Source organism: Natator depressus, chromosome 16, assembly GCF_965152275.1.
Source record: "Natator depressus isolate rNatDep1 chromosome 16, rNatDep2.hap1, whole genome shotgun sequence".
Classification (NCBI taxonomy): Eukaryota; Metazoa; Chordata; order Testudines; family Cheloniidae; genus Natator; species Natator depressus.
The window spans coordinates 5325503-5350559 of record NC_134249.1 but is presented as its reverse complement, the minus strand read 5'-3'; the positions used below and the strand labels follow the sequence as shown (position 1 = coordinate 5350559).

At 48.8% G+C, this 25057-nt stretch overlaps 1 protein-coding gene across 16 annotated transcripts in view; it reads right to left on the bottom strand.

Moving 5' to 3' along the window:
• GRIN1 (glutamate ionotropic receptor NMDA type subunit 1) overlaps nt 1-19762 on the bottom strand; it is a 70838-nt gene extending 51076 nt beyond the window's left edge. For 11 of the 16 annotated variants that reach the window (XR_012642081.1, XR_012642078.1, XR_012642080.1 and 8 more), the window contains exons 1-3: nt 19421-19761; nt 8339-8473; nt 3006-3182 (exon numbers count right to left, since the gene is read on the bottom strand). Coding sequence is in view for 9 of the 16 variants with exons in the window: in XM_074973595.1 (XP_074829696.1) it covers nt 3006-3182; nt 8339-8473; nt 19421-19678 (570 nt within the window). In the remaining 7 variants the exon portion in view is untranslated. Of the gene's footprint in view, nt 1-3005; nt 3183-8338; nt 8474-19420 lie in introns of all 16 variants that reach the window. The other 5 variants (XR_012642077.1, XR_012642079.1, XM_074973589.1 and 2 more) reach the window with 3 other exon arrangements.
• Nucleotides 19763-25057: the final 5295 nt, after the last annotated feature.

Genomic DNA, 25057 nt, shown 5'->3' with positions numbered 1-25057 from the left:
GATGTGACAGGAAATCCTATTGCTCCAACCAATGGTTTCAGTCCCCAAGAACAAGGGAACGTGGAGTTAGAGCTAAGGTATTTTACAATGATCAGTCAACATGAATACCGAGCCTTCTGCAGGTAGATGGCGGCAAAGCCTGACAGCATGGCAGCAGCGTCTCCTTTCTGCTCATTTGCAGTTCTGCGCCAGATCAATGCTCCGTCTGGCCATATGGTTGGGGAAAGGACTAGGGCAGGCCTGAGTTCATGGAAAGGAAGGAAATGGACAAAGGTTCAGGTGCATTAGCCCAGGGATCAAACCCTCTGTGATAAAAAGGGCAATCAGAACCAGAAGAGACTGGGGAAGAGGTGAAGAAACCCTACGTATCACCTAGGTTATGCAGGAGGTCAGTCTAGATAATCACAAGAGTCTACTCTGGCCTTGGAATCTTTCAGCTAGCTTCTAGAGTGACCCGCACATCACAGCAGCTGGTTGGATCAATGGAAACCTTTCCAGCTCATGTCTAGTCCACAGCAAAGGAAAAAGGTATGAGATGGCCTGACAGTTGCCAAAGAAGAGGCAAAGGAGAAGGCGACATAACATCTAAGAGACTGGTCCCAGGGTCTAGAGGGCATCTATAGCAACCTAGTGGCTGCCAGAAGACATCATGTATGCAGCTCAAATGCAGTGCAGGCCCCCACATAGACCCGCACCCCACCCCACCCCATGCTCTCAGTGGCTCTCCTTCACAAGTGATAGGCTGACAGAGTATAACACAGAACTGGGGAAGTCCCCCCCTGGGGCATAAGAGGACACAGAATATGGCTGTGAGTGAGTGTGATGTTCTTTTGCTGATCCAAAGGACAGTGCAGGAAACAGGAGGGAGTGGGGGACCTGAGAGAGAATAGTACAAGTTGTGAACATGGAAGTTGTAGGGTGAGTGGAAGGTCTGAGTCTAGGAACATGAATTCATTGACTCAGAATAAGGGTGACAGTGACCCTTCCAAAGCCATCAGTACTGCAGGGCAGGAACATAATGAGGAGGGGGGGCTGGACCCAATGGAGGAGGTCTCAGATAAAATGCCAGCCAAGTCAGCGCTACTCACTGAGAACAGAGTAAGCAGCAATTTTTGCCAGTACCAAAAATCTCCAACAGCTGGAGATGGGACACTAGATGGGGAGGGCTTTGAGTTACTACAAAGAATTCTTTCCCAGATGTCTGGCTGGTGGGTCTCGCCCACATGCTCAGGGTCTAACTGATCATCATATTTGGGGTTGGAAATTTCCCCCCGGGTCAGAATGGCAGAGATGCTGGGGGATTTTCACCTTCCTCTGCAGCATGGGGCAAGGGTCACTTGCAGGTTTAAATTAGTATAAATGGTGAATTCTCTGTAACTAGAAGTCTTTAAGCCATGGTTTGAGGACTTCAGTAACTCAGCCAAAGGCTAGGGGTCTATTTCAGGACTGGGCGAGGTTCTGGGGCCTGCGACGTGCAGGAGGTCAGACTAGATGATCCTGATGGTCTCTTCTGACCTTAAAGTCTATGAATCTCTGAGACTTGTGCTGTAGCAAGGAACCCTTAGGCTTCCTATTCAGGGGGAATGTTTGACTCTAAGAACCATTTGGGCCATGGAAGAAACTGCCTGAGGAACCATCAGTGGGGATACCCCATGCTGAGAGCACACACCCATCTCTCAGGGATGGCCCACAGATAGCTAATTCGGTGCTGGTCCACTGCAGAAATAGCCATGTGCTAGATGAGCCAGAAGAGGTGCCTCCCAACTCATGGGTCTCTCTGATTCTAAGCAGACTCATCAAGTAATGTCTGCGGCTGTGTCTACCAATCAACAACCTACTCTGCCACATCTGGCTGGTGGCCCGGCAGCTGCTGCTATGGCTAGATCCTAACAAATTGCAGGTGTTGCCAGTGATACATGGCAGGCTTCAGAGGCACCACTCACAGGGATTGCCTGGTAGACAGGAAGTGTAGCTACTTTACCAGGCTTCTCTGGGAAGCTCCTACAGTGTGAGAGGCTTGGATGTTTCCTACCTGAAATGGACCCAAGACTGTTACCTTGTACCCCTGAGTGTGGGTGGGAACTATCACTTCCACAATCCAGTCATGGAGGAGGCTCCGTGTCTTCTAGTTAAACAGTTTCCCTTCAAACTGCTCAGAGTAAGAGTGCAGTCAAGGGGCTTCCTGTCTTGGATGTGCCTGTTCAGTGTTAATCTTAGGAACTGAGCTGTCCTACCGGCTCAGGCTCCCACTGTCCACAGATGACTCAGACATGCTCACGCTCATACTGCACCTGGTGAACCTCTACTCGGCTGGACGTAGCTGTCTGCCCCTTTGCTTGACACTGAGAATAGGGGCGGTGCACCTCCTTGATAAAGCTGCTCTCAGAATCCACAAACTTACTCTCATTTACAACACGGGGCATGCCAGGAAAGCGAGTTTAGTATGTGCTTCAATGGAGATGGGCTAGGGCATCTAATAATGGCCAAAGAGCTGAAAGCTGTGTAGAGAGGGCACTTTATACCTCTGTGCAGTAATGCATTGACTGCCTTTTCCCTCCTAAGCCACAAAGCAAGTGCCAATTAGCCAATTAAAAAGCTGTTCTTCTGGCTCTTTTTTGTAATTAGCTTTGCCAAGTTTGCACTGTACCCTAGGGAAGCATCAAAGGGGAGGGGTGCTTTTCCTAAGCTGTGCGATTGGTTCTCTCCCTGGGTGGGAATCGCCCGGGCGAAGTATTTGCAGAGCTCCAGGTTATTCTTCCCTTCATTTTGTAGTTGATTTACACGTAGGAGATTTCGACCATGGCAAAGCAAGTGAAATGAATAAAGTACAAAGTTCTGTCAGGTACTAGTCAGACACTGTTGATGCTTTAAGCATAATGTTAGCCATGTTACAATGGAAAGAAAAGGTGTTTTACATACAGAAATCTACATACATACAACAGTCTGAGACTTCTAGTTTTGTTGTTGTTCTTTAACAAAATTACATGCAATGTTTAGATACTGACCTTGGATTCTCTCTCTTCCAGGAGTGTCTCCAGCTTCTTCTGTGCAGCACGGCCCTCGTGGTCATCACTGACGATTAGTATGATGTGATTCCAGTTGTACACTCGCATCATCTCAAACCAGACATTGGACTGGTGAGAGTATGGCGGGACAGTGCGCAGGAAGGACAGGTGGATGCTCTGCAAGGAACAACAAAGGCTAAACATAGACTTTTGCAGCTCATTCTTGCAGAGGTATGTCTCATTGACCAATCAGTTCCACAAGTACTGGGCAAGGATCAGAAGTCTAGCAACACAGGAATTTCTGGTGACCCTGAAATATAGGCCTTTGGGTCTCAAACCTTTAATTGGCCTCTATAATACGAAATTCCCTTTTTTTGGCTCTGATTTCAGACACTCTTGTTTCCTGGGGCTAGTCCAGTGCCTGGGGAGGTCGAATGTGTGGCCTATAAGAAGCAGAGCTGACCTTGTTATTCATTGTCAATAACAGTCAGTGTGTGCTTAGCCCTTTTTTTCTGATTGTAAATTGTGACAGATAATAACTTCTTCTAAGCAAGCACATTTATTCTTAAGGTAAAAGCATCACAAAGAAAACATATAAAAACAATAAAAGAACCTACACACATGTTAAGTGCTTACCAATGTCACCTATCAGTCTTATGGGACTTAGTAGGTCAAGGTCTTCCAACCCTTCCACAATGGTTGCCCTCCCCCCACTTGGAAAGAAGGGCCTGTCCTTTTGCTGGATCAGAAAGCAGGCCCAGAGTCAGTTTAAACGCAGGCTATTTATCCCAAAGTCCTTCTGCTTCACCCTTCTGCTTTTAAAGCCATAATATACTTTCCCCATAGCAAAGAATACAGAATATCTAACAACACACCCTAAGCCAACACCCCAACCCTTCCTGAGTCTACATGGAAATCTGGCTTGTACGTACAGCAAAGGCTGTCACACCAGGAACTTGAACACAGATTTCACACCTTGGGAGCATTTGATGGGATTTCATGACATGGGGCTTAATTATTGTCTTAGGAGTCCCAGTGTCTCTCCAGTCAATGAATGACTACCCCTTCTGCTCCCACTGGGAATCCAGTGGATCTAGCCCCGACAGGGTGCAGAAAGACACGTACAAAATGGTTTCCTTGGAAAGCAGAAGGGGTATATCAGACCCCATCAGTTAGTGCCGACCTGCAAGGGACTGTGGAGCCAACATGCAAATGGGGTGGCTGACAGGGAAGGGGGGATCCCTGCTGCCAGTATCCAGGAGGAATCATGTTACCTTCCCAGTATATGCAGACAAATCCCTGGGGAGAGTGGAGGTGAGACAGCCTCCATCTCAAGGAGAAGGATGAGACCTACTGACATTAAGGGAAATCTATGACACCCCCCCAAGGGTGGGAAATGCCCAAGAAATGTGCATGACAGCTGCTCAGGAGACGTCAAAGGTAGCTGCAGCCAGGAAGGAGGGGGAATGTCTTCCCACAATCTATGACTGCCTGATGGTCTGTGAAAATGTATGAGACACTGGGTGGAGGAAAAATTGCTGCACACCCTGACTCAGTATGTGAAGATTAAAAGTCCATCAATACACTTCCCCCCAGATAAGCTAGGATTGTATGTAACCTTTCTAGGGGGAGATGGGACACATATTGCGATGCCATGCAGTATCTCTGGGGTCCACTGCTTTAAATGAATGGTTCCTGTATGATTGTGTCCTACTCCATGGGGCAGGGCTGCACCGCTCCTCCAGGAACCACAAACAGTGGGTGGGGATTAAAGCAAATCAGCCAGGTTGGAACCCCCCAGACAGGCACCATCTCCTGGGGAGGCTCGTGCATATTGGTTCAAACTGGCTTTCCAGAGACCAACGGACAAAGAAAGGACTTTGTATAAATAGCTGGAGTTCAAACTGACTCAGGCTCTTTGTTCTGATCCAACAAATGGCCAAGACCTCCTGTCAAAAGGGTGCCCCAATACTCAAGGAAAGGGTTGGAAGGACTGAACCTACCAGGGTCCCATGAGACTCAGGGCTGCTGTAGTGTTTTTCCCGCCACAGGGATATTAAATTTAATTATATTATGGTCACTATTACCAAGCGGTCCAGCTATATTCACCTCTTGGACCAGATCCTGTGCTCCACTTGGGACTACATCAAGAATTGGCTCTCCTCTGGTGGGTTCCAGGACTAGCTGCTCCAAGAAGCAGTCATTGAAAGTGTCAAGAAACTTTATCTCTGCATCCTGTCCTGAGGTGACATGTACCCACTCAATAATTGAAATCCCCTATTATTATTGAGTTTTCTATTTTTATAGCCTTTCTAATCACTTTCACAATCACATCCTGGTCAGGTGGTCAGTAGTATACTACTGCTACATTCTTATTATTCAAGCATGGAGTTTCTATCTCTAGAGAGTCTATGGTTGAGTTTGATTCATTTAAGATTTGTACTCTATTTGACTCTATGCTGTCTTTCACATATAGTGCCCCTCCTGTACTCGGTCCCTGCGGCCATGGTTTGCTTTTACTGAGTACACACACACATGACACGTACCGACAAGGCAGGTAATCGTACATGCTGCATTCAGTGCAATAAACTGGATGACCCCCACTCTGCTGCTGGACTTCTGCCTGCATTCTTTTTACTCATGCAGTTTTCTTTTTATGGGTTTTATTTGTCTGGTTTGTTTGCCTGGGGAGAGGGGTGTTTATTGGCCTATGTTTAGAGAATGTTAATCAGGTGTATCTATCTCTCCCACTTCCTCTCTAAACTCCCTCACAAAACTCCCCTGTTAGCTGCTCTTGTTCGCTAGGACACTGTGCAAGATGAATCACTGGTCTGATTAGAGCTAGTCAAAAGTGTTTGAACAACATTTTTTAAAATTGAAAAATGGCCATTTTTGGAAATCCATTTTTTTTGCAAAAAATTGTTCACTTTCAAAAATGTTCATGCCAGTTTTAAATCATGTTAGGATTGTTTTGATCTGTTTTTATAATTTCCATGACCATTTTTCTGATTTTCCTTTCCTTTCCTTTCTTTTTCCTTTTCCCGTTTGCCTTTCATTTTCCAGTGATTTTTGGAAAAAAATATTTTAAAATGACTGGGAAAAAAGAGGAAAAACTCAGGATAAGAGAGGAAAGAAAGAAATAAGTTGAAACTTAAACAAACAAACGAACAAAAATATTAGCCTGAGACAGACACCTAGTAAGTTTCACCCTGAACAGTTTCATTTTGGCAAAATTATAAGCAACTGAAAACAGGGTCTTATAATGGAAGCGTCCAGTAATCTTAACTATAGTCACTGCTACCTGCCGTCTATAGTAAACATCATTCATTGCAGGGAGTATTAGCTCTGCTGGGACTGATGTATAAGTGAATATCCCTCTATCCCTGGCATCAGTTGCATGATTAAAATGCCTTTTTAATTGGCAGCACCCCTCCTAACCCATATGGGATGTCCCTGAGGCTGGCATGGATTACAGATACCCCATCACCTCTCCAGCTGTAACATCGCACTCATTTCCTAGCCTCTGATAGCACTTTCCTCTGAAGTCCACGCAATTCCCAATTTTCAACATCACCCATGTCTCTTCTCCTGTCCTAACAGCATCAGACAGGCACCACACTGGGCAGCAGTGAAGTCTCACCAGTGCTCCCATCACAAACTGTTCAACATTACTGTATGCTCAGCACTCATTAGCCATAAGCACCAAAGTATCCCGCTGTCCCTTGCTGACAATTCTCCCCCATGATTTGACCACAACCCAGATTCCGATGCCTACGGATGCTCTTGGATCAGTGTTAAAGGTCCCCCCTGCAACCCTGCTTATAGCAGCTGCACGAAACTTTAACCAGTGCTCTGAAGAATTAAGGTTGTCCACAGAACAGTTACAAGATGGGTAGTGGCAATATAGCTCCGTCACTGGGGCTCACCTGGTTTTTGGAGGAGCCACCTTTGGGGTATTTCAGTCTCCAGCATTAATCAGTCTTGGCCTTGGTTTTTCTACTGAGGTTGCTAACAAGGTAGCAATTGAGATAATGGGGGAGGGGTTTTTTTGGGGGGGAGGAATTGGGATTTATTTGAGGACACATGCCCTGTTGGAACTGGCTGAGAACATCCACTCCTTACCCATAGAACCAGGACCAGCCTTCAGATGTGAGTGACAAGAGATGTGCACTGAACTTTTGCTGTTTCATTTCATTTCATGTGAATCTGTTGCTCCTCCCTGACTGAAATTTGGCTTTCTTTGGAATGTGGATGAAATGGCTATTGTTGCACTGACATTTGCATCAGTGAATATTCACAGTTTTCCATGCAAAAGGCATCAGCATATGAAATATGGACTCTTTTGAGCTTTGAAATAGACTCGTTTTTACTCAATAAATGTAGCACTATTCTACCTGAAAATGGGTCCAGCTTCAGGTTTGTAATAAAATGAGAATGTCACAGCACTTCTGCAAGGACTCTGTGGAACTCCTTTGCTTTTACAAAAGAAGTACACTGTACAAGGTCAGCCCAGAAGTGAGGAGTGTCTGATGAAGGAGCCACCCACCATACTCCCCCCATACCCTGCACATGGCCAGATGCATCAAATTCACCACTCTGCAGAGGGCCAGCATAAAGCCTAGGCAAGGCATACTTACATCCTCAAAATAGGGTGTGTATCAGACATGAATGGCACCTAGTCCTTGCCTGGCCTTCTGCCCAAGGGTGAATCTCACCCCAAAGTGAATAGACCTCTTCATTTTCACAGGGACATGAACTGTAGTTTGGAACTTGACTTGCTATTTCTTGGCCGCTGGGCAGGCTGGGTGTTATTTCAGACCAGAGGATAACTAATATCACTGGTGTTAACCTCCAATCACACACAGACTGAACAAAACCAAACAATCTTGAAGACCAAAAGAGCTCCTGCCAAATGGATAGACAGTATTAGGGTCCTCCTCCATCTCTGCAGTTCCTCCAGCATCCAGGGACCACCCAGGAGGCTCCCGGCTGTCACTAGTCAGCAGTTCAGGAGCTAGTTCATGCATTTGATTTGGCTAAAGAGCTGTGAATCCAACAGCCTGACAGAGAAACACTGCAGAAATGATCCAGCGATATGTAGGTCAACATTGTGAGATATCAGAACCAATGAATTCAGAGAGAGCCAGAGTAGGAGAGAAAAAGTGAGAGTTATCAGATCAATCTGGAGAGGATAGATAGATAGATAGATAGATAGAAAGATAGATAGATGTATTCTGGAAAAAGTAGTGCAGAAATCATTAGTCACTTCTGATGGATGTTCTTCATTTATACCACATGTATGAGATACGTACTAGGAAACATGCATCAGTTACCTTATCAGAATATATAGACATGCGTGTTGTCAGACCAATGACAGGAATCCTGTAGAAGCCAGCTGTGTATGATACAGGTGTTGGTGTTAGGTGATCATTTGGAGCAGGTGGGTGACTAACTAATATTGCATAGACCTGTAGGACACAGGATACATGATACAAACATTATTTCATAGGAGCAGAATGATCATGAAATGTGAATTTCCTTTTCTTTTCTGTACATTAAGTAGCCAAGTGCTAACATGGTCACGGCATTCAAACAACAGGAGATATAAATAATAAAAGAATACATAAGCAACACATGTCATGATGTGGTTCTGTAGATGAAGGAAGGCATGTATGAAAAGGCTGCTTCTTCCCTTAGACTGAAGCCGTCGCCATTAGGAAGAGATGGGTCTGTTTGGGGTTTCATCTTAATGGAAATGCAATGCTTGGCAAGCTAAACTAATAACTCTCGTGGATTACAGATTAAAGAGAAACATCTCTCTTACAGTCACACTATGTAATGAGATTTATTTAACCACACATTTAATACTCAACTCTAATTCCCCTCTGAGGACTATTACAAACAAAGTGGTCAGCTGGGATTCCGTGAGAGAGAGAGCGAGAGACAGACAGAGAGAGGGAGAGAGAGTCACAACACAGAACAAATCAGCCAGCTGCCTGCTAAGCATGCACACACATCAAAACCCAAGGGCAAGGGAGGGGAGGCACATGGGAGACTCACTCAGGTAAGGACATGAAGAAACATGGATAAAAATATGTCTTAGCTACTTTCTTTTCTCTCAGCAAAGCAGGGTTGATGTGATGGCCAACATGACGATATCATTTCATATGAAAATCATTTCTACAGCCCCATAAATGTACCTGGCACTTGACAAACAGTAGGCCAGCTCCCCAGCTGGTGTAAATGAGTGTAACTACACGGAAGTCAGTGGAGTGAGACCAATTTGCACCAGCTGAGGATCTAGCCCCAAAGCATTTTCAGCAGTGGTCCCCAAACTTTTTACCTCGTGCCCCCCTTACCCCTGTCTGCACCCCCCCCCACTCCCCTGAGCCGGGGCCAGAAGTGGGGCCATGGCTCTGGGTGAGGGGGACTGTCCAGCGGTAAGGGGGTCGAGGCTGGGGCCATTTCTGGAGGTGGGGGTGGGAGTCTGGCGAAGGCCGGCAGCCAATGCCCCAGGAGCGGGGCCGGCAGCTGCGGCCGGGAGCAGAGCCCCAGGACTTAGGCTGGCAGCCAGATCACCAGACTTGGGGCTGGCAGCTGGGACCCTGGGTGCGGAGCTGGCAGCTGGGGCCAGGGCCAGGAGCGGAGCTGGGTGGCACTCCCTCTCCGCCCTCCGTAGGGGCTGGCCTGGGCCCCAGCTGCATCCCCCAAAACGTTCCTCCCTTCCTCCCTAGGGGGGCATACCCCCCAGATTGGGGACCTCTGATTTACAGTCTGAGGGTCTGTCTACACTGCAATCAGAGCTGTGACTGCAGCATGTGTAGACATACCCAAGCCAACTTTGGTCTCCTTCTGCCTGGAAGAAATAGGTTTTGAGATGGGGTTTAAGGAAGGTAAGTGCACTTGCCGGAAACAGGGAGACTCTCAGGGACAGCGTGTTAGAAGGGGAATAACTGGGAGTGGAAGGAAGAGAGGAGAGTATTGAGAGGAGCACAGGGTCTGAGCCGGGGAAGGAAAGCAGAGATGGGGCTGTAGGGCTCACAGGTGAGAGTGAGGAATTGATGCTGAGTGTAGCCAGGGGAGGGATCTAAGGCAGAGGGTTTGCTGGCTGGAGCTGGGTGAGGGACATGACATTAGCAGGCTGATAGGAGAAGCAGGAGAACAGTCTAGAGTGGCAATGGTCAAGGCAAAAGGCCATCAAGATGTTCACAAGGGTCCTAGCAGGGAAAGAGTTTAGGAAGGAAGTGCTGGGGCTGCATTAAAGAGGGCACAGCAACAGGACATAGGGGAGACAGGATGCTGGGGGAGATGCCGAGGGAAGAGGAGAGCCGGATTAAAGCCCGGGAGTCAGGAGGGACAATGGAATTGTTAATGGGGATAGAGAAGTGAGGATGGTAGAGGAGTGGGAGGGAGGGAAGACAAGAGGAGCAGCTCGGATGTAAAGAGCTGGAGATGATGGCAAGGAGATGTCAGCGAGGCAGCTGGATGGGGGAGAATGGGTGGCGGGGAGGAGGAGAGTTAGGAATCAGCCACGTGAGCTCCAAGGGGAGCTGTCACCAAGAGAGATAGAAAAAGGAGGGAGTAAAGGCAGAACCTTGCGGCACAGAGGGGAGAATGAGCAGCTGTGAAGCTGAGGCAGGCTGGACGAGGTTCACGACAGGGCAAGGTTGTGGACCAGAGGGTGTAATCCTGCAAAGGGCAGCGCTTCCTCAACTCCAGCCAGCTGCAGTGGGAGCTGAGAGCAGCTAGCATTGCAAATGGTCTAGCACCAGGAGACGGGGAAAAGCAGAGCGGGAGGGAGCGACTGACAGAGCTGAAAGTAGCACAGACCAAAGAGGAAACGGGGAAGGACGCATCCCTTTGACACAGTTGGGAAGGGCCAGGGAGGAGTCAGAGGGATGGAGAGGCTGGCAGCTGCTCATGCTGGGCAGTTCAAGCGCTGGGATATCTCAGGGTATGTCTGCACTGCAAGAAACCAGTGGCTGGTCTGTGACAGCTGACCATTGGTGCCATTGTTATGAGTTGCCAGTGGGTGCTGGATCCCCACTCCATCCCAAGCTCTGCCCCCCTTCCCCCAAGTCCCCACCTCTGCCTCGCCTCTTCCTGCCCCCCCCCGTTCTGAACCCCTCCCCTGAGCATACCCCACCCTTGCTCCTCCGCTACCCCCCAGCACCTCCTGCATGCTGCTGAATACCTGATCGTGGCAGGCAGGAGGCGCTGGGAGGGAGGGAGAGGAGCTGATTGTGGGGGTTGCCGGTGGGTGCTGAGCACCCACTGTTTTTTTTCTGTTGGTGCTCCGGGGCTGTGGGGCCTATGCAGCTGACACTGGCTCGTGGGGCTCGGGCCGTGGGGCTATAACATTGCAGTGTAGACATTTGGGCTTGGGCTGGAGCCTGATCTGTGGGATCCAACCCCCCAAAGCCTGGCCACATGACCTCAGCAGATTCAACCCCTTGGGAGATGCTGCACATTATTCATGGCAGCTGCTAACATAAAATGGCCATTTTGCAAAATTTTATTTCCAAAATTCTTCTCTGACACACTGAAATTCTGCTCATGCTTAAGGTCAAAGAATAAGAAAATTAAAGCTGCTGAAGGTACCCCGTGCCAAGGCATAACCCACCCATAAGTGAATACCGCCCATTCTTGGTATGCTGGTCCAAATAACCCACAGCACTGGCATTTCTAGAGGGTGAGGAATATCACTGGATCACATCATGACAAGTTGACTATGAAGCTATATTAACAGTTATTAAAATGCATCACTGGACAGTGTCATTCAGCACAGGGCTGGGAATGCAGCACACTCTTATTGGATATTCACGAGTCAAAAAATCTCCATTGTTTAAAATGCGCAAAAGTTTTCTCAAGGCAACCTGGGTGCAGAGGGCCAGACCAGGAGTACACACCTCTTAAGCCCCACCTACAACCTCAAATAGGGCTTAAATGAGAATTAAGAGGTGCATAGGCCTTTTGCTAGCCCTCTTCACAGGTATGAAATTACCTGCCAACACATGTGATCAAGCAAATGATGAAACAATGCTGTCAGTGCACAAGATATACTGTCCTGCAGTATACACTGGTTCTCCACTTGTAAGGTAACTAACTCCCTTTTCTTCATGTGCCAGTATATTTATGCCTGTATCTGTAATTTTCACTCCATGCATCTAAAGAAGTGGGTTTTTTACCCTCGAAAGCTTATGCCCAAATAAATCTGTTAGTCTTTCAGGTGCTTTTTGTGGCTACAGACTAACACGGCTACCCCGTGATACTAGTCTTGCAGTACTGCACACTATTTATGCCTGCCTCAGGTGGCAAGATTAAGAAATTCCATCTTTTCAATTGATGTTTAGATATCATGGTGATTAGATAGATAGATAGATAGATAGATAGATAGATAGATAGAAGGTGGGTGAGAGAGACAAGATTTTAAGCTACACAGAGCTCTTCTTCGTGTCTGGGGAAGGTAATCAGAGTGTCACAGCTAAATATGAGCTGAAACAGATTGTTAAGCATAAGGAGTTAATAACACATGTTGCAAGAGACTATTCAAGAAGAAGTGAACAGTTATCACCCCTGTAGTCAGAGGACAGAGGAGGGTTGGGGGGTTACATACTGTTGTAATGAGACATAAAACTAGCATCACTATGGAGCCCATGTTTCTACAGACACACTGCTGCAGCCCAGCCGTAAGCTCTGCCGATGCAGCACATTGGTGATGGTACTCGATGTCGACAGGAGAGAGCTCTCTTGTTTGCACAAACCCCCACCTCCAGAAGCGGCATGAGCTCTGTGGCAGGAGAAGCTCTCCTGCCGACATGGCGCCGTGCACACAAACTCTTATGTCGGTGTAACTTATGTCACTCAGGGGGATGCAATAGTCACACCCCGATCGACATCAGTTTTGCTGACATAAGCTGTAGTGTAGATATAGCCTCAGTGTCTAGCAAAGTCACGAACTTAAGCTCTCAGGCTCCTCTTTTGAAGGTGTTGTTCAGGGTTTCCTTTGAGGATGAGGTCTGAAAGGTCAGATATGGAGGGATCGCTCTGTGAAAAGTGCTCACCCAGGAGTGACAGGGTGTTTTTGTCTCTTATCATTATTCTGTGTGAGTTCATTCGAGAGCGCCGTGATTGGCTGGTTTCACCCTGACAGTTGTTGTTGGTGCATTTGATGCACTGGATGAAGTACCCCACATGTGATAGGCATGTGTAGGACTCATGGTTCTTGAAAGGTGTCTTGTGGGAGCTGTGGATCATCGTAGCAGAGGAGATATGGCTGCAGGTTTTGCATGTGTTGTTCTGGCAGGGTCTGGTGCTGCTTTGAGTTGGTCTGTCCTGGCATGCAGGGAGCTTGCTTCTGATGATGAGCTTGGTGAGGATGGGGCATTTTTTGAAGGCCAGAAGAAGGGGTTCAGGAAAGATTTTGTTCAGGATGGGGTCCCCATCAAGTATGGGTTTTAGTTGTTTGATGATACTGCAGATGGGTTCCAGTGTGGGGCGATAGGTGACAACTAGGGGTGTGCAGTTGATGGAGGTTTTTCTTCTTCTCTGTATTAAAGCAGGTTCTCTTGGAATATTTGGGTGGCCCCTTCCATGATGCGATCTACTTCTCTAGTGGAGAGTCCTTGTTTGGCAAAGGTGGTTTTAAGTGTTTTAAGATGTTTATCCCAGACTTTCTCCTCAGAGCATATTCTGTGTATCTGAGTTCCTGGCTGTAGAGAACAGATTTCTTGGTGTGTTTGAGGTGGTGATGGTAGGTGTGGTGATCAGTTTCTGGAATATAATTGTCTGTAGGGTTTCATTGTTGAAGCTGACCATGGTGTCTAGGAAGTTGACACTGGTGTAGGAGTGTTCTAGAGAGAGTTTGATGGATGGGTGGTGGTTGTTGAAGTTGTGGTGGAAATTTATGAGGGAGTTTATGTCATCTGTCCTGAGGATGACTATATAATTGATTTCAGAGTGGTAGCCGTGTTAGTCTGTATCAGCAAAAAGAACGAGGAGTACTTGTGGCACCTTAGAGACTAACAAATTTATTTGAGCATAAGCTTTCATGGGCTAAAGCCCACTTCATCAGATGCATGCAGTGGAAAATACAGTAGGAAGATATATATATATATATACAGAGAACATGAAAAAATGGGGGTTGCCATACCCACTCTAACGAGACTAATCGATTAAGGTGGGCTATTATCAGCGGGAGAAAAAAAACATTTGTAGTGATAATCAGGGTGGCCCATTTCAAACAGTTGGCAAGAATGTGTGAGTACCAGTGGGGGGAAAATTAGCATGGGGAAATAGTTTTTAGTTTGTGTAACGATGTATCATTGATGTATCTCAGGTATACCCTTGGTTTAGTGCTGCATTTTTCCAAAAATTCTTCCTCAAGGTGGGCCATGAAGAAGTTGACATATTGGGGAGCCATTCTTGTACCCATGGCTGTTCTCATGGTCTGGAAAAAGTGTTGCTGAATGTAAAGTTGTTATGGGTGAGGATGTAATGGATGAGTTTGCCAGTGTGTTTCGGGTGGATTTCTGAGTGTTGTCTGTAGTTCTGTAGATATTTAAGGCAGGCAGCGATGCCGTCACATGAGGCATGTTGGTGTAAACGGAGGTAACATCCATGATGGCAAGGATGCTGTTCTGAGGGCGGTTGTTAATGTTGTGGAGTTTCTTGATGAAATTGGTTGTGACCCGAAGGAAACTGGCCCTTTGTATGGTGAATCTGAGGACAGTTTCTATGAGTCCTGATATTTCTTCAGTAAGAGTGCTGAGGTCAAGTATGATGGGCCTGCCTGGGTTCCCTTGTGTGTATGTCTTGGGAAACACGTAGAAGGTCCCTGGGGTGGCTTCATGGGGGACGAGGTTATAGAATTGCTCTTGCAGTTGTTTAGGGAAGGATTTGATTATATCCTTAAATTTCTGTGTGAATTATGGTGTGAGGGTCGTCTTTGAGTTCTTTGTAGTAGGTGGTGCCAGAGAATTGTTGGTTGGCCTCACTGATGTAGTCATCATGGCTGAGGATAACAATGGCACCCCATTTGTCCGCTGATTTGATCCCTATCTGGTGGTTGGATTTCAAGAACTGGATAGATAGATAGATAGATAGATAGATAGATAGATAGATAGATAGATAGATAGATAGATATTTTAAAGAACCTCAAATCCCTACTTGCATTCTAAATTACCCTCAAAACTATGCCCTTTGCCTGATTAGGACACATGAAAACAGCCCCTTTGCTGTTCTAATGAGCTATCTGCACAAATTGCTATGGAAGGAAGTACCTTTTTCAGAGATGAAGCTATGTAAATTGCTCTTGGTGCAATCCAATGGTGCATGAACATTATCCTTCCTGCTGGTTTCTCCTTGCTGCTTTTGAATACATCTTCTGTACATTTCTCTGACTTTCCTTGGCCTCCAGACATTTGCATAACATTTGTTTTGAAAATTGGGCCATATCCAATTACTATTTGAACCAAAAAGATTAGCTAGTCTTCCCTCTGCTTCTTTCACTGCATTCCCCCTCCCCACCTCTCCCCCCTCCCTCTGCAAATCCACCAGAGATGGCCCTGGGAGTCCCTATGCTTAATTTCAAAAGTTTAAAATGTCCAGGATATTATCTCTCTGCGTGTATATGTGTGCGTATGTGTTTGTGTGTGTGTATGGGGGTGTGTATATGTATACACATGTACGTGCAGGAGTATGTGTGTGTATAGGTGTGCATGTGCATGTGTGTACACACGTGTGTGAAAAGTCTGACTGTTGTGAAGACTGTGGGTTGTTTAGGCAGAGAACCCAAGAACCCCCCAAAATGTGAAGAAAACGGAACAACACTGCAAAAATGAGCATTCAAAAAAATGTCCTTTGCAGAAGTTAGAACATATTTTACTTTAAAAAATAGATAGCAAACGTAATTGTGTCCTGCAGAGTTATTGTGCTAAAGGGGTCTTAGTTTTGCTTTAACAGCCAATCTCAATGCAGCCTTAACTACGGTGACGGATGTCTCCACAGTCTGTGCAGGGCTCAGAGCCTTGCAGGCTGGGAGGAGCTTTATTTATTTTTATGTTATTACCAGCTATACTAAGCTTCCTTTGTAAATTAAGAGAGAAATGTGCAGACCCTCTTCCCCAGCCCCTTCAGTTATGGACAAGCAATAGGGTGCTTGTCTTTTGCAACACTTAGAAACCAAGTGACAGTTGCAGAAGGGGAATTCCATGCCCTGTATTTAGCAAATAATAAAGAAAATCTCAGTAACTGATGTTCTGGAGGTTAAATCCTTAATCTGTTCAGTTTCAAACTAGAGACAAATAAACAGCCTCCTACTAAATTCCCTAAATATAAGCACAGATCCCTCTGTCCCTGCATTATGCGGCAGTAGCGGGAGTAATCAAGCATCACTGCCAGGGAGGCTAGGCTGGATGAGGCATTGGCATTTGCCATGTCAGATAGCCCTGCCTGGCCTTTGGAAGATGAGTGAGATTCACAAGAGTGGGGGGGGGAGGGGAGGCGAAGAATGGAAAAATCCATTATTTGCTCAGCTCTCGGTGTGAGTCAAGTGTGAACAACATGGAGCCCCAGAGGGTGTGACAGATTCAGCCAGCTTCCGAAAGCCAGCCTCTCTGTGTAGATTTCCAGTGTGGGGAGGAGGGGAGTTAATCAAGAAAGTATACTGGTGTGTGTGTGAATGCGCATATGTAAAAACTTTCTAACTCTAAGGGTAGGTAAACTCTGGAATAAACTTCCAAGGGAGGTTGTGGAATCCCCTTGCGGGGGTTAAGAACAGGTTGGACAAACACATCTGGGATGGTCTAGGTTTACTTGGTCCTGACTCAGCACAGGGGGCTGGACTAGACGATCTCTCAAGGTCCCTTCTAGCCTGACATTTCTATGATTCTATGAGTGTTGCCAGTTTGTGCATCAGCAAGTGTGACTGTGTGTGTTTGGCAGAGGGATGTTTTAAAGGATTGATGTGTAGTATTTAATTAAATGCTTTCTTAACGCTGAAGGTTTATAGTGCCAGGCAGACAGCTTAAAGCACTTCTGCTCTGCAGTGATGCCAGGTCCTGTGTGTGCTGAGAATTGGTTTGTTTAATGTATTATTTATGAGGCTCAGATATTTGAAAAAATCCTGTAGCTTTAATACCAGGCATGGGAGCAGGGTGTGTTGAAATGTGCATGTGTGCGTGTGCATGTGAGGACCATGTGTGAGAGGGTCGAAATGCTCTTATATAAAAAGCTGCAATGCAGTCAGATAAAGCTTCATTGGAATTCAGCGAGGCAGCAGCGGGTGGGGGAGGGGAGATCATGCCACACAAAATGAGGCCACCTGGAGCCATGTATGAGCACTGAGGCTCCGCTTGGACATGGAGAGCAGCTGTCCCTGCCTGTGCTTGGGCCCTGTCTGGGTTTCACACAATCTCAGACATGACAACACCAGGCACAGATTGCTGGAGCACCCTTAGAAGCACCATCTTTAAAAATCAAGCAAACACAGGGCCTCCACCCCACCCCCCAAGCCCTGCAGTGATTCATTTCTCCCCCAACATGGTGCAAATACTTTACTTATATGCTATGTTTCCTTTGATTTAATGGCGACAAAGGTCACACTCAGTGTTTGCATTTGAAAATAAAGCCAAAAGATGGGTCAAACTGTTATCCATGGATGCATCCAGAAGAATATTCATGCTGGTAACAAAAATAAAGGGCTGGGGCATTATTCAGTTTACATATGAAATTCTCATAGTATCCTCTCCCATCTCAGCACCATTTCATTATTCGTGGGGCTGTACTCATATTTATTTGCCAAAAATATTCATGTTTTCATTTCTGAAGACCCGGATGGAAAATGTTTTGTGTGTATTTCTCTTTAAGTAAAACTTTGCCTGAATGTATATCTGTATATAGCAAATCCACCCACAGCAAGAAAGACTATTAAGCCTCTCCATAGAAGACAGGAAAAATATAGACAACTCTAGTTGGTGTTTTAGTTACCTACCTCTGAGGTTTTCCATAAAGGATGGTAAAAAGCATCTGAATTATTCAGAATGTTAGAGATTTATCTGTTGGTATGAACTGACTGCACATACACACACATTGTACACACAGTCCTACAAACACACACACTGCACACACACAGACATTCAAACACACTGTACACACAGAGAGATGAGCAAACACCCATACCCACCCTGGACGCACACAGAAACATACAAACAAACACACTGTACACACAGAGAGACATACAAACACCCACACACACCCTGTACACACACAAAGAAAACAAACACAGGCATACACTGTACACATGGAGACATACAAACACAAACACCACACACACACAAAGGCATGCAAACACACACACAGTCCACACACATGCCAACATACAAACACACACATACACTGTACGCATATACACAAGCACACACCATACATCACGCACACAGACATCAACCCTTCCCAACAGGTCCACCACCAACCTTAATATGCAGATATAACCCCCATCCCAACCCCCCATGAATTTGAGAGAATGCAAGGTCTGGCTGTCTGTGTTAACACATGATTTGCTTGGGCTATGGGATGAACTCCTGGTGCTCCGTGGCCTGTCCTTGCTCTGATCAGTGAATTAAGGTACTGGCAATGAGCTGGCTGGGGGAGCGGATGGGGGGCTGTGGGGGGAGATGTCTGGAGGGAGGAGGGGGAGATGGGCTGCAGTGATGGCTGAGGACGAGGGGCTGAGCGCTAGCTGGGGGAGCAGAGGGGGGGCTGCAGGGGGAGATGGCTGGAGGTGGGAGGGGGAGGTGGGCTGCAGTGATGGGTGAGGGCAAGGGGCTGAGCACTGGCCGGGGGAGCGGATGGGGGGCTGTGGGAGCGGATGGAGGGTGTGGGGGGAGATGGTTGGAAGGGGGAGCGGATGGGGGGCTACAGGGGGAGATGGCTGGAGGGGGGAGTGGATGGGGGGTGCAGGGGGAGATGGCTGGAAGGGGGAGCAGATGGAGGGTGCGGGGGGAGATGGCTGGAGGGGGGAGCAGATGGAGGGTGCGGGGGGAGATGGTTGGAAGGGGGAGCGGATGGGGGGTTGCAGGGGGAGATGGCTGGAGGGGGGAGCAGATGGGGGGTGCAGGGGGAGATGGTTGGAAGGGGGAGCGGATGGGGGGTTGTGGGGGGAGATGGCTGGAGGGGGGAGCTGATGGGGGGTGCAGGGGGAGATGGTTGGAAGTGGGAGCGGATGGGGGGTTGCAGGGGGAGATGGCTGGAGCGAGGAGCAGATGGGGGCTGTGCGGGGAGACGGCTGGAAGGAGTGGGGCTGCAGTGATGGACGAGGACGAGGGGCTGGGCGCTGGCCGGGTGAGTGGCTGGATGAGCGGCCAGGGGTGCCCGAGGCGATGCTGGCGGGGCTCCCGCGGGCCGGCCCCGGGTACCTGGCTGGAGATGAGGTCCTCGCAGACGGACAGGGCCATCTGGATGGCGTTGGGCTTGTGGGTGACCGAGGTGGCGTTCAGCTGGATCTTCCACGTGCCGTGGCGCTTGTTGGCCTGGTTCACCGCCTCGCGGAAGATCTGCTCGTGCTTCTTGGTGCTCAGCACCGCGCCGATGTTGACGATCTTGGGGTCGCAGCCGGCGCGGGCGAAGGAGAAGGAGACGAGCACGGCGAGCAGCAGCAGGCGCATGGTGCTCATGGGCCGGGGACTCGGCTCAGCGCGGGGCCAGGGCGCCCCTGCCCGGCCCGCTCAGGCGCCCCGGACGCCGCCCCAGGGGCAGGAGGCTTCGCCGCTCCCCGCCGCGCCCAGCCTCGGGGCTCGCCCCATCCGGCCGCCGGCCGAGCCCTCGGGCAGCGCGGCGCCAGCCCCGGCCGGAGCCGGCCCGGGCGCACGGCGCTCTCCGAGGTGCTGAAGTACCGGCGCGCCCGGCTCCGCGTCCCGCTCCGGCTCTGCCCCGCGCCCCGGCACCGCGGGCGGCTGCGGCAGGTGCCGGCGTCCCGGCCGCGGTGCACAGGGGCGCGCTATGGGGCAGGGCGGCGGGGCGCGGACCCTCCTGCGCCGCCCTCCCCGGGGCAGGGGTCTGCGCTGCGCCCGCGCGCCACCAGCCTCCCGCCGCAGAGCGCGGCGCTGCCCACGGAGCCGAGCGGGTCCCGCCGCTGACGCGTCACAGCGCAGCACTGCGGAGCCTCCGCTGCTGCCCGCCCCTCGCCGGCCCCGGGACTGGGGAAGGGCTGCTGCGCCGGCCCCTCCGCCCAGCCCGCCGCTCGCCGCCTGCCAGCTGCTGTGCGCAGGGCACGGCCCCGGCCCCGGCCCCCGCGGCGGGACACGCCGCCCTGTCCCCGGCGGCTGGCTGCCAGGAGCCGGTCCGGCTTTCTCCCCTGTCCTGGGCTCCTGCTGTGCTCCCAGACACCCCCGCCCCCGGCACCAGCCCACGGCACCTCTCCCCCGGCTCAGCTCCTCGGGCCGCCTGCAACCCCCGCTGCCAGTCCCAGCACGAGGAGCTGGTGCCCACTTTAGACGGGAGACCTCATGATGAGGTCACCAGAATAGACAGAGAGCTGGTGTGTATGGAGATAGATAGATAGATAGATAGTGTATGGAGATAGAGAGACGCTAACTAGTGGGTGTGGCGATAGATCGATCAATCAATAGATAGTTGGTGGGTATGGAGATAGATTGATCAACAGCTGATGTGTATGGAGAAAGGAAGGAAGGAAGGAAGAAAAAGAAAGAGGATAGTTAGATAGCTGGTCTGTAGGGGGATAGATGGATTGATATATAGCTGGTGTGTAAGGGGATATAATGGATAGATAGCTCATGTGTATTGGGATAGACAGCACAATCAATAGATAGCTGGTGTGTATGGGGATAGGTACATTGATCGATAGATGGATCCTTGCAACTCTTTCTGTCCTAAAATTGTTCTTACTGGGAATTAAAGTGGGCCTTGGTGTGTATGGGAAATCTTTGAGAGCAGTGTTTCTAGAGACTGGGATCTCTCCAGTGCTTGTGTCTATTAGTGGGTTGCTCATCTAAGTTTTCTGGCTCTGGGTGAGTCTGGCAGAAGAGCGAAAGGAATGTGATCATCACAGTGGATTAGCAATGGATGTGCCTTGGCTTCCAGAAGGTGTTCTGACCTCCCTCCCCACGCTATGTTAAAACCGTTGCACTGCTCCAGAGAACACAGGGCAGGAAATAGACTTAGGATACCAAGCTAAGAAAGTGCCTATCCAGAGCACAGTGTGGGGCTTTGCAAATAAACAGGCCATCCCCATGGCGTGACTCGCAAAAACACAGCCAGGGGCCAGGTACTGGGAGGTGGCACCTGGAAATTGGGGATTTTTTTTAAGGATTTTGCAGGCACAAAGTAGCAGCTTGAGGACTGGGGAGAGTTTCTGGAGGTGGAGTGAACTGGGGCTCACGTCTGGAGGTTATTCTGCCCTGGGCCAGCTTTGGAAACCCTCCCTGATCCCTAGCATGTCATTCCCATGCCACCTGAATCCTCCCTGCTGACTCCCAATGTGATTACTAGGTGAGGAACCAACACGAGGGAGCTGTGTTGCCCATGAGTACATGTGCATGGGGTGAGGGAGGGAGGGAACCAGCAGGAGCATAAGGGATTGGGAAAGAGGTCAGATCTTTTATGGTGAGGAGGGAGCACTGGTGCACTTGCTAAGAGCAGAGAGGAATGGGGAGATAAGGCCATGTGCACTCAAGACTCTTAGGCAAGTTAAGGGTTAAACCCTCACACAGCCACAGCAGAAAGCAGAGTGATGTTGTCTTGTGGAAACCCATTTAATTCTGTATTCATTTGGGAATCCTTGGCTGCTTTTTTATGGCACATTTTGTGCTCTGAGTATTCCTATCCCCTTGGCAGGACACAACTGCACTAGGCTTCCTGTGGGTAAAGGTCTCTGGATTCTCCAAGCAACTGAAGGGAGTTTAGGTCTGCAATGCCTTTGAACAACACATATTTTGGGCTCCCTTTAAAGAAATGGGTGAATGGAGGCCAGAGAGAATGATTTTGTGAGTGCATGTGGTGAGTAGGCTCAGGGTCCAGGGCTGAAATTCACCCCAGTGCAGAGGACCAGCCTTAGGCCTATACACCTCTTAGCCAGAGAGGCTTAAGGGAGGCTGACCCGGTGCCTAGGCTTTGCACTGGCCCTCTGCATGGGGGAACGTTGCCCTCTATGAATTAGCGAACTGCTGGAGGTTGACTGGAAAGCCTGCTGGAGAATGGAGTCATTGGCCATGGATGCAGGGCTCCCCAGGTGTCATAGCATTTTGGTGTGAGCCTGTGAAACAATCCCCTTCCCCTAACGTTTGCCCAGGACCACTCTTAGGATTCCAGGGTTGGCCAGTCAGAGGACATCTTGGGGTGCCCTTAAACTCAGCTGACTTGTTTGGGCAGAGGAGGTTCTCTGGGCCACCACTAGCCTCCTGCCAAAGGAGAAGTGGACCTCCAATAGTTTGTGCTGGGTTCATACTTCACCTGACAATTATTCAGTGGCAGCAGTCTCAGCTTAGAGACCAGGGACTGAATGGGACTGGAACCCAGACTATCCTTTCACCCAGGAGCTGTCTCTCCAGGTCAGGGGCAAGGCAGATGGATGGGAGGGTTAGTCACAGCTTGTTCTATGAATCCCCAGGACTTTGCTTTCTGGAGCTGTCCAGTTGGCACCTTTCAGCAGCAATAAATTAAAAGAAAAATGTGAACGCAGGAGAGTGCAGAGCCCTGCTCTTCTAAATGCATGGGACAGATGCCATCAGCATCCCCATGGTATATGAGCCAAAGGAGAGAGAGCAGCATGAGCACTGCAGAGAAAAAACACCAATAGATATTTTTACATCGGTCATTTCTAGAATATTGTCCCAGCCCACCACTGTGCTCATTCAGAACAAATGAGTAGGAGATTTTTTTTCCCCAATGCAAATTTTCCTGCTGACGTCTTTAAAGTGCAAGTTGCTATGGAAACAGTTTTGTCAGCGTCCCATGTTCTCAAAATGTATGCGGTAGAAAAGGCTGAAGCAAAATGGCCTTTGTGTAAAGATGCAGGATGTGGAAGGTGGAGGAGAGCGCTGCTGCAAGGAGCCTTTCCAGGTGACAGCCCATATTGCGGAGGCTTTGAGGTGCATTCAGCCACTGAAGAGTGCTAATGAAGCTGATCTCAGCTATGGTGCTCCCCGTAAGAAAACAAAAATGGCCTCTGCTCAGTTTAACCCCTATCTAGCTTTGTGTGGAAACACACAGAAATCCCAGCCGAACTCTCAGCACCTCACTAAAGGCAAACCATGCACCAGAGACACCAAGAGTCATATTTTACCCTTTTTAGCACCATTCTGCTGATTCTGCTCTTCAAAGCATGGAAATGAGGCACTCGTGACATCCTGAACACCTCTTCCCACCCCGCTAGACTCAGTTCCGATCAATTCCACTGTTCTGAATTCTGGGGGAGGCAACGCATGCAGTTCAGCTGTTGGAATTACATTTCTTTGGAAAGCAAAGACATTGGCCCTGGTATCGCTGTATATCCAGTTTTCAGGCAGCTGATTGTATCCCTCTCTTCTACCTATGTGGGGCACTTGTTCTTCGGGACAAAGACCACATGTTGGTAGGGGTGCGTACAAGCCCTCCTCCTGATCAGAGTCCCAGAGCAATACAGCTCCTCCCTGTGCCAGCTCTACATTAAAATGCTAATTTGAATGAACAGAATGTGCATATTTTAACAAAGGGCGTGAAATGAAGGTCCTCTAAAGAACCGAAGGGCGACACACTCATCCAACATGGGACAGCTAATGAGACTCAATGATTCCTCTCAGGAGCATTGTCATGTGTCAGCCCTGACAGCAGGGTAGAGTAACAAAAGTAAGAACTGGTCAAGGCTGGGGGTGCATCAGGACAGTGAAGAAAAGGCAGATCTGGGAAACATTATCCAGCTTGCCTGTACTTTCCATGTAAAGCCTGTAGTCCCAGTAGCTTATAGAGTCACCTGCAATAAGGGGGGAGTGGGAGGAGTCTCCAAGGCCCCTTTCATGCTGCCCATGAATCTGGGATGGACACGCCTAGAGAATGGGGCTTGCCGTTTGTTTCTCCGCTCTGCCCAGTTCTCTTTTTCATTCCTGCAGACCAATGTTCCTGGCAGACAACATTCCAGAGATCTGAGCAATGCCTGCTTCCCTCCCAAGCCCTGTCTCCAGATGGGTTGCACTCTCCCTGCATCAGAGAGAGGTGAGATCACAAAGTGCAGAAGCCAGGCTCAGCCAGTTCAGAAGGCATCACCGCATGACACCCTGACCTGCTGTGTCCTCCAGCTCTTTGATCATTTGAAGATACCTAGGTGCACAAGGGGACTTTTCCCAGCATGGGACTTGTGTAAACAGCAGTCACAACCACAGCCAGGAGCTGGTTCTCCTAATGGGAGCAGTCTGTAGTGAGTGCTAAATCTTTCTTCCTGCCCCCACAACCACATTAGCCTCTCAAGGTGGACGTGTTCGCTGCCAGTGTGACTGCTTTACTGGCTTTCATTAAAACCTTCTCAGCACTGATTTTCAACCGAGTGACAAAGATTTCACAACACACTGACTCATAAGGGAAGACACAAGAAGATGCATGGCACAGTCCCACTCTTCATGTCCAGCAATTGTCAAACATGCTGGGGACAATTGTATGGAAATACCATTGGTGCAAAGTGCCCCATTCCCTCTACACAGGGTAACTCCTGTTTGCAGGCTGGATGTGTGGGACCAGATCCTCGGCTGGGTAAATTAACATACATAGATTCATAGATTCCCAGGTCAGCAGGGACCACTGTGATCATCTAGTCTGACCTCCTGTACAATACAGGCCAGAGACCTGCCCCACAGTAATTCCTACAGCAGATCTTTTAGAAAAACATCTAATCTTGATTTTACAATTGCGAATGATGAAGAATCCATGAGGACCCTTATTGAATTGTTCCAGTGGTTAATTACTCTTGCCATTAAAAATGTACACTCTATTTCCATTGACTTATCAATCCATTGACTGCAGAGGAGCAGCACTAATTTCCCCAAGCTGAGGACTGGGTTTGCTCTGCT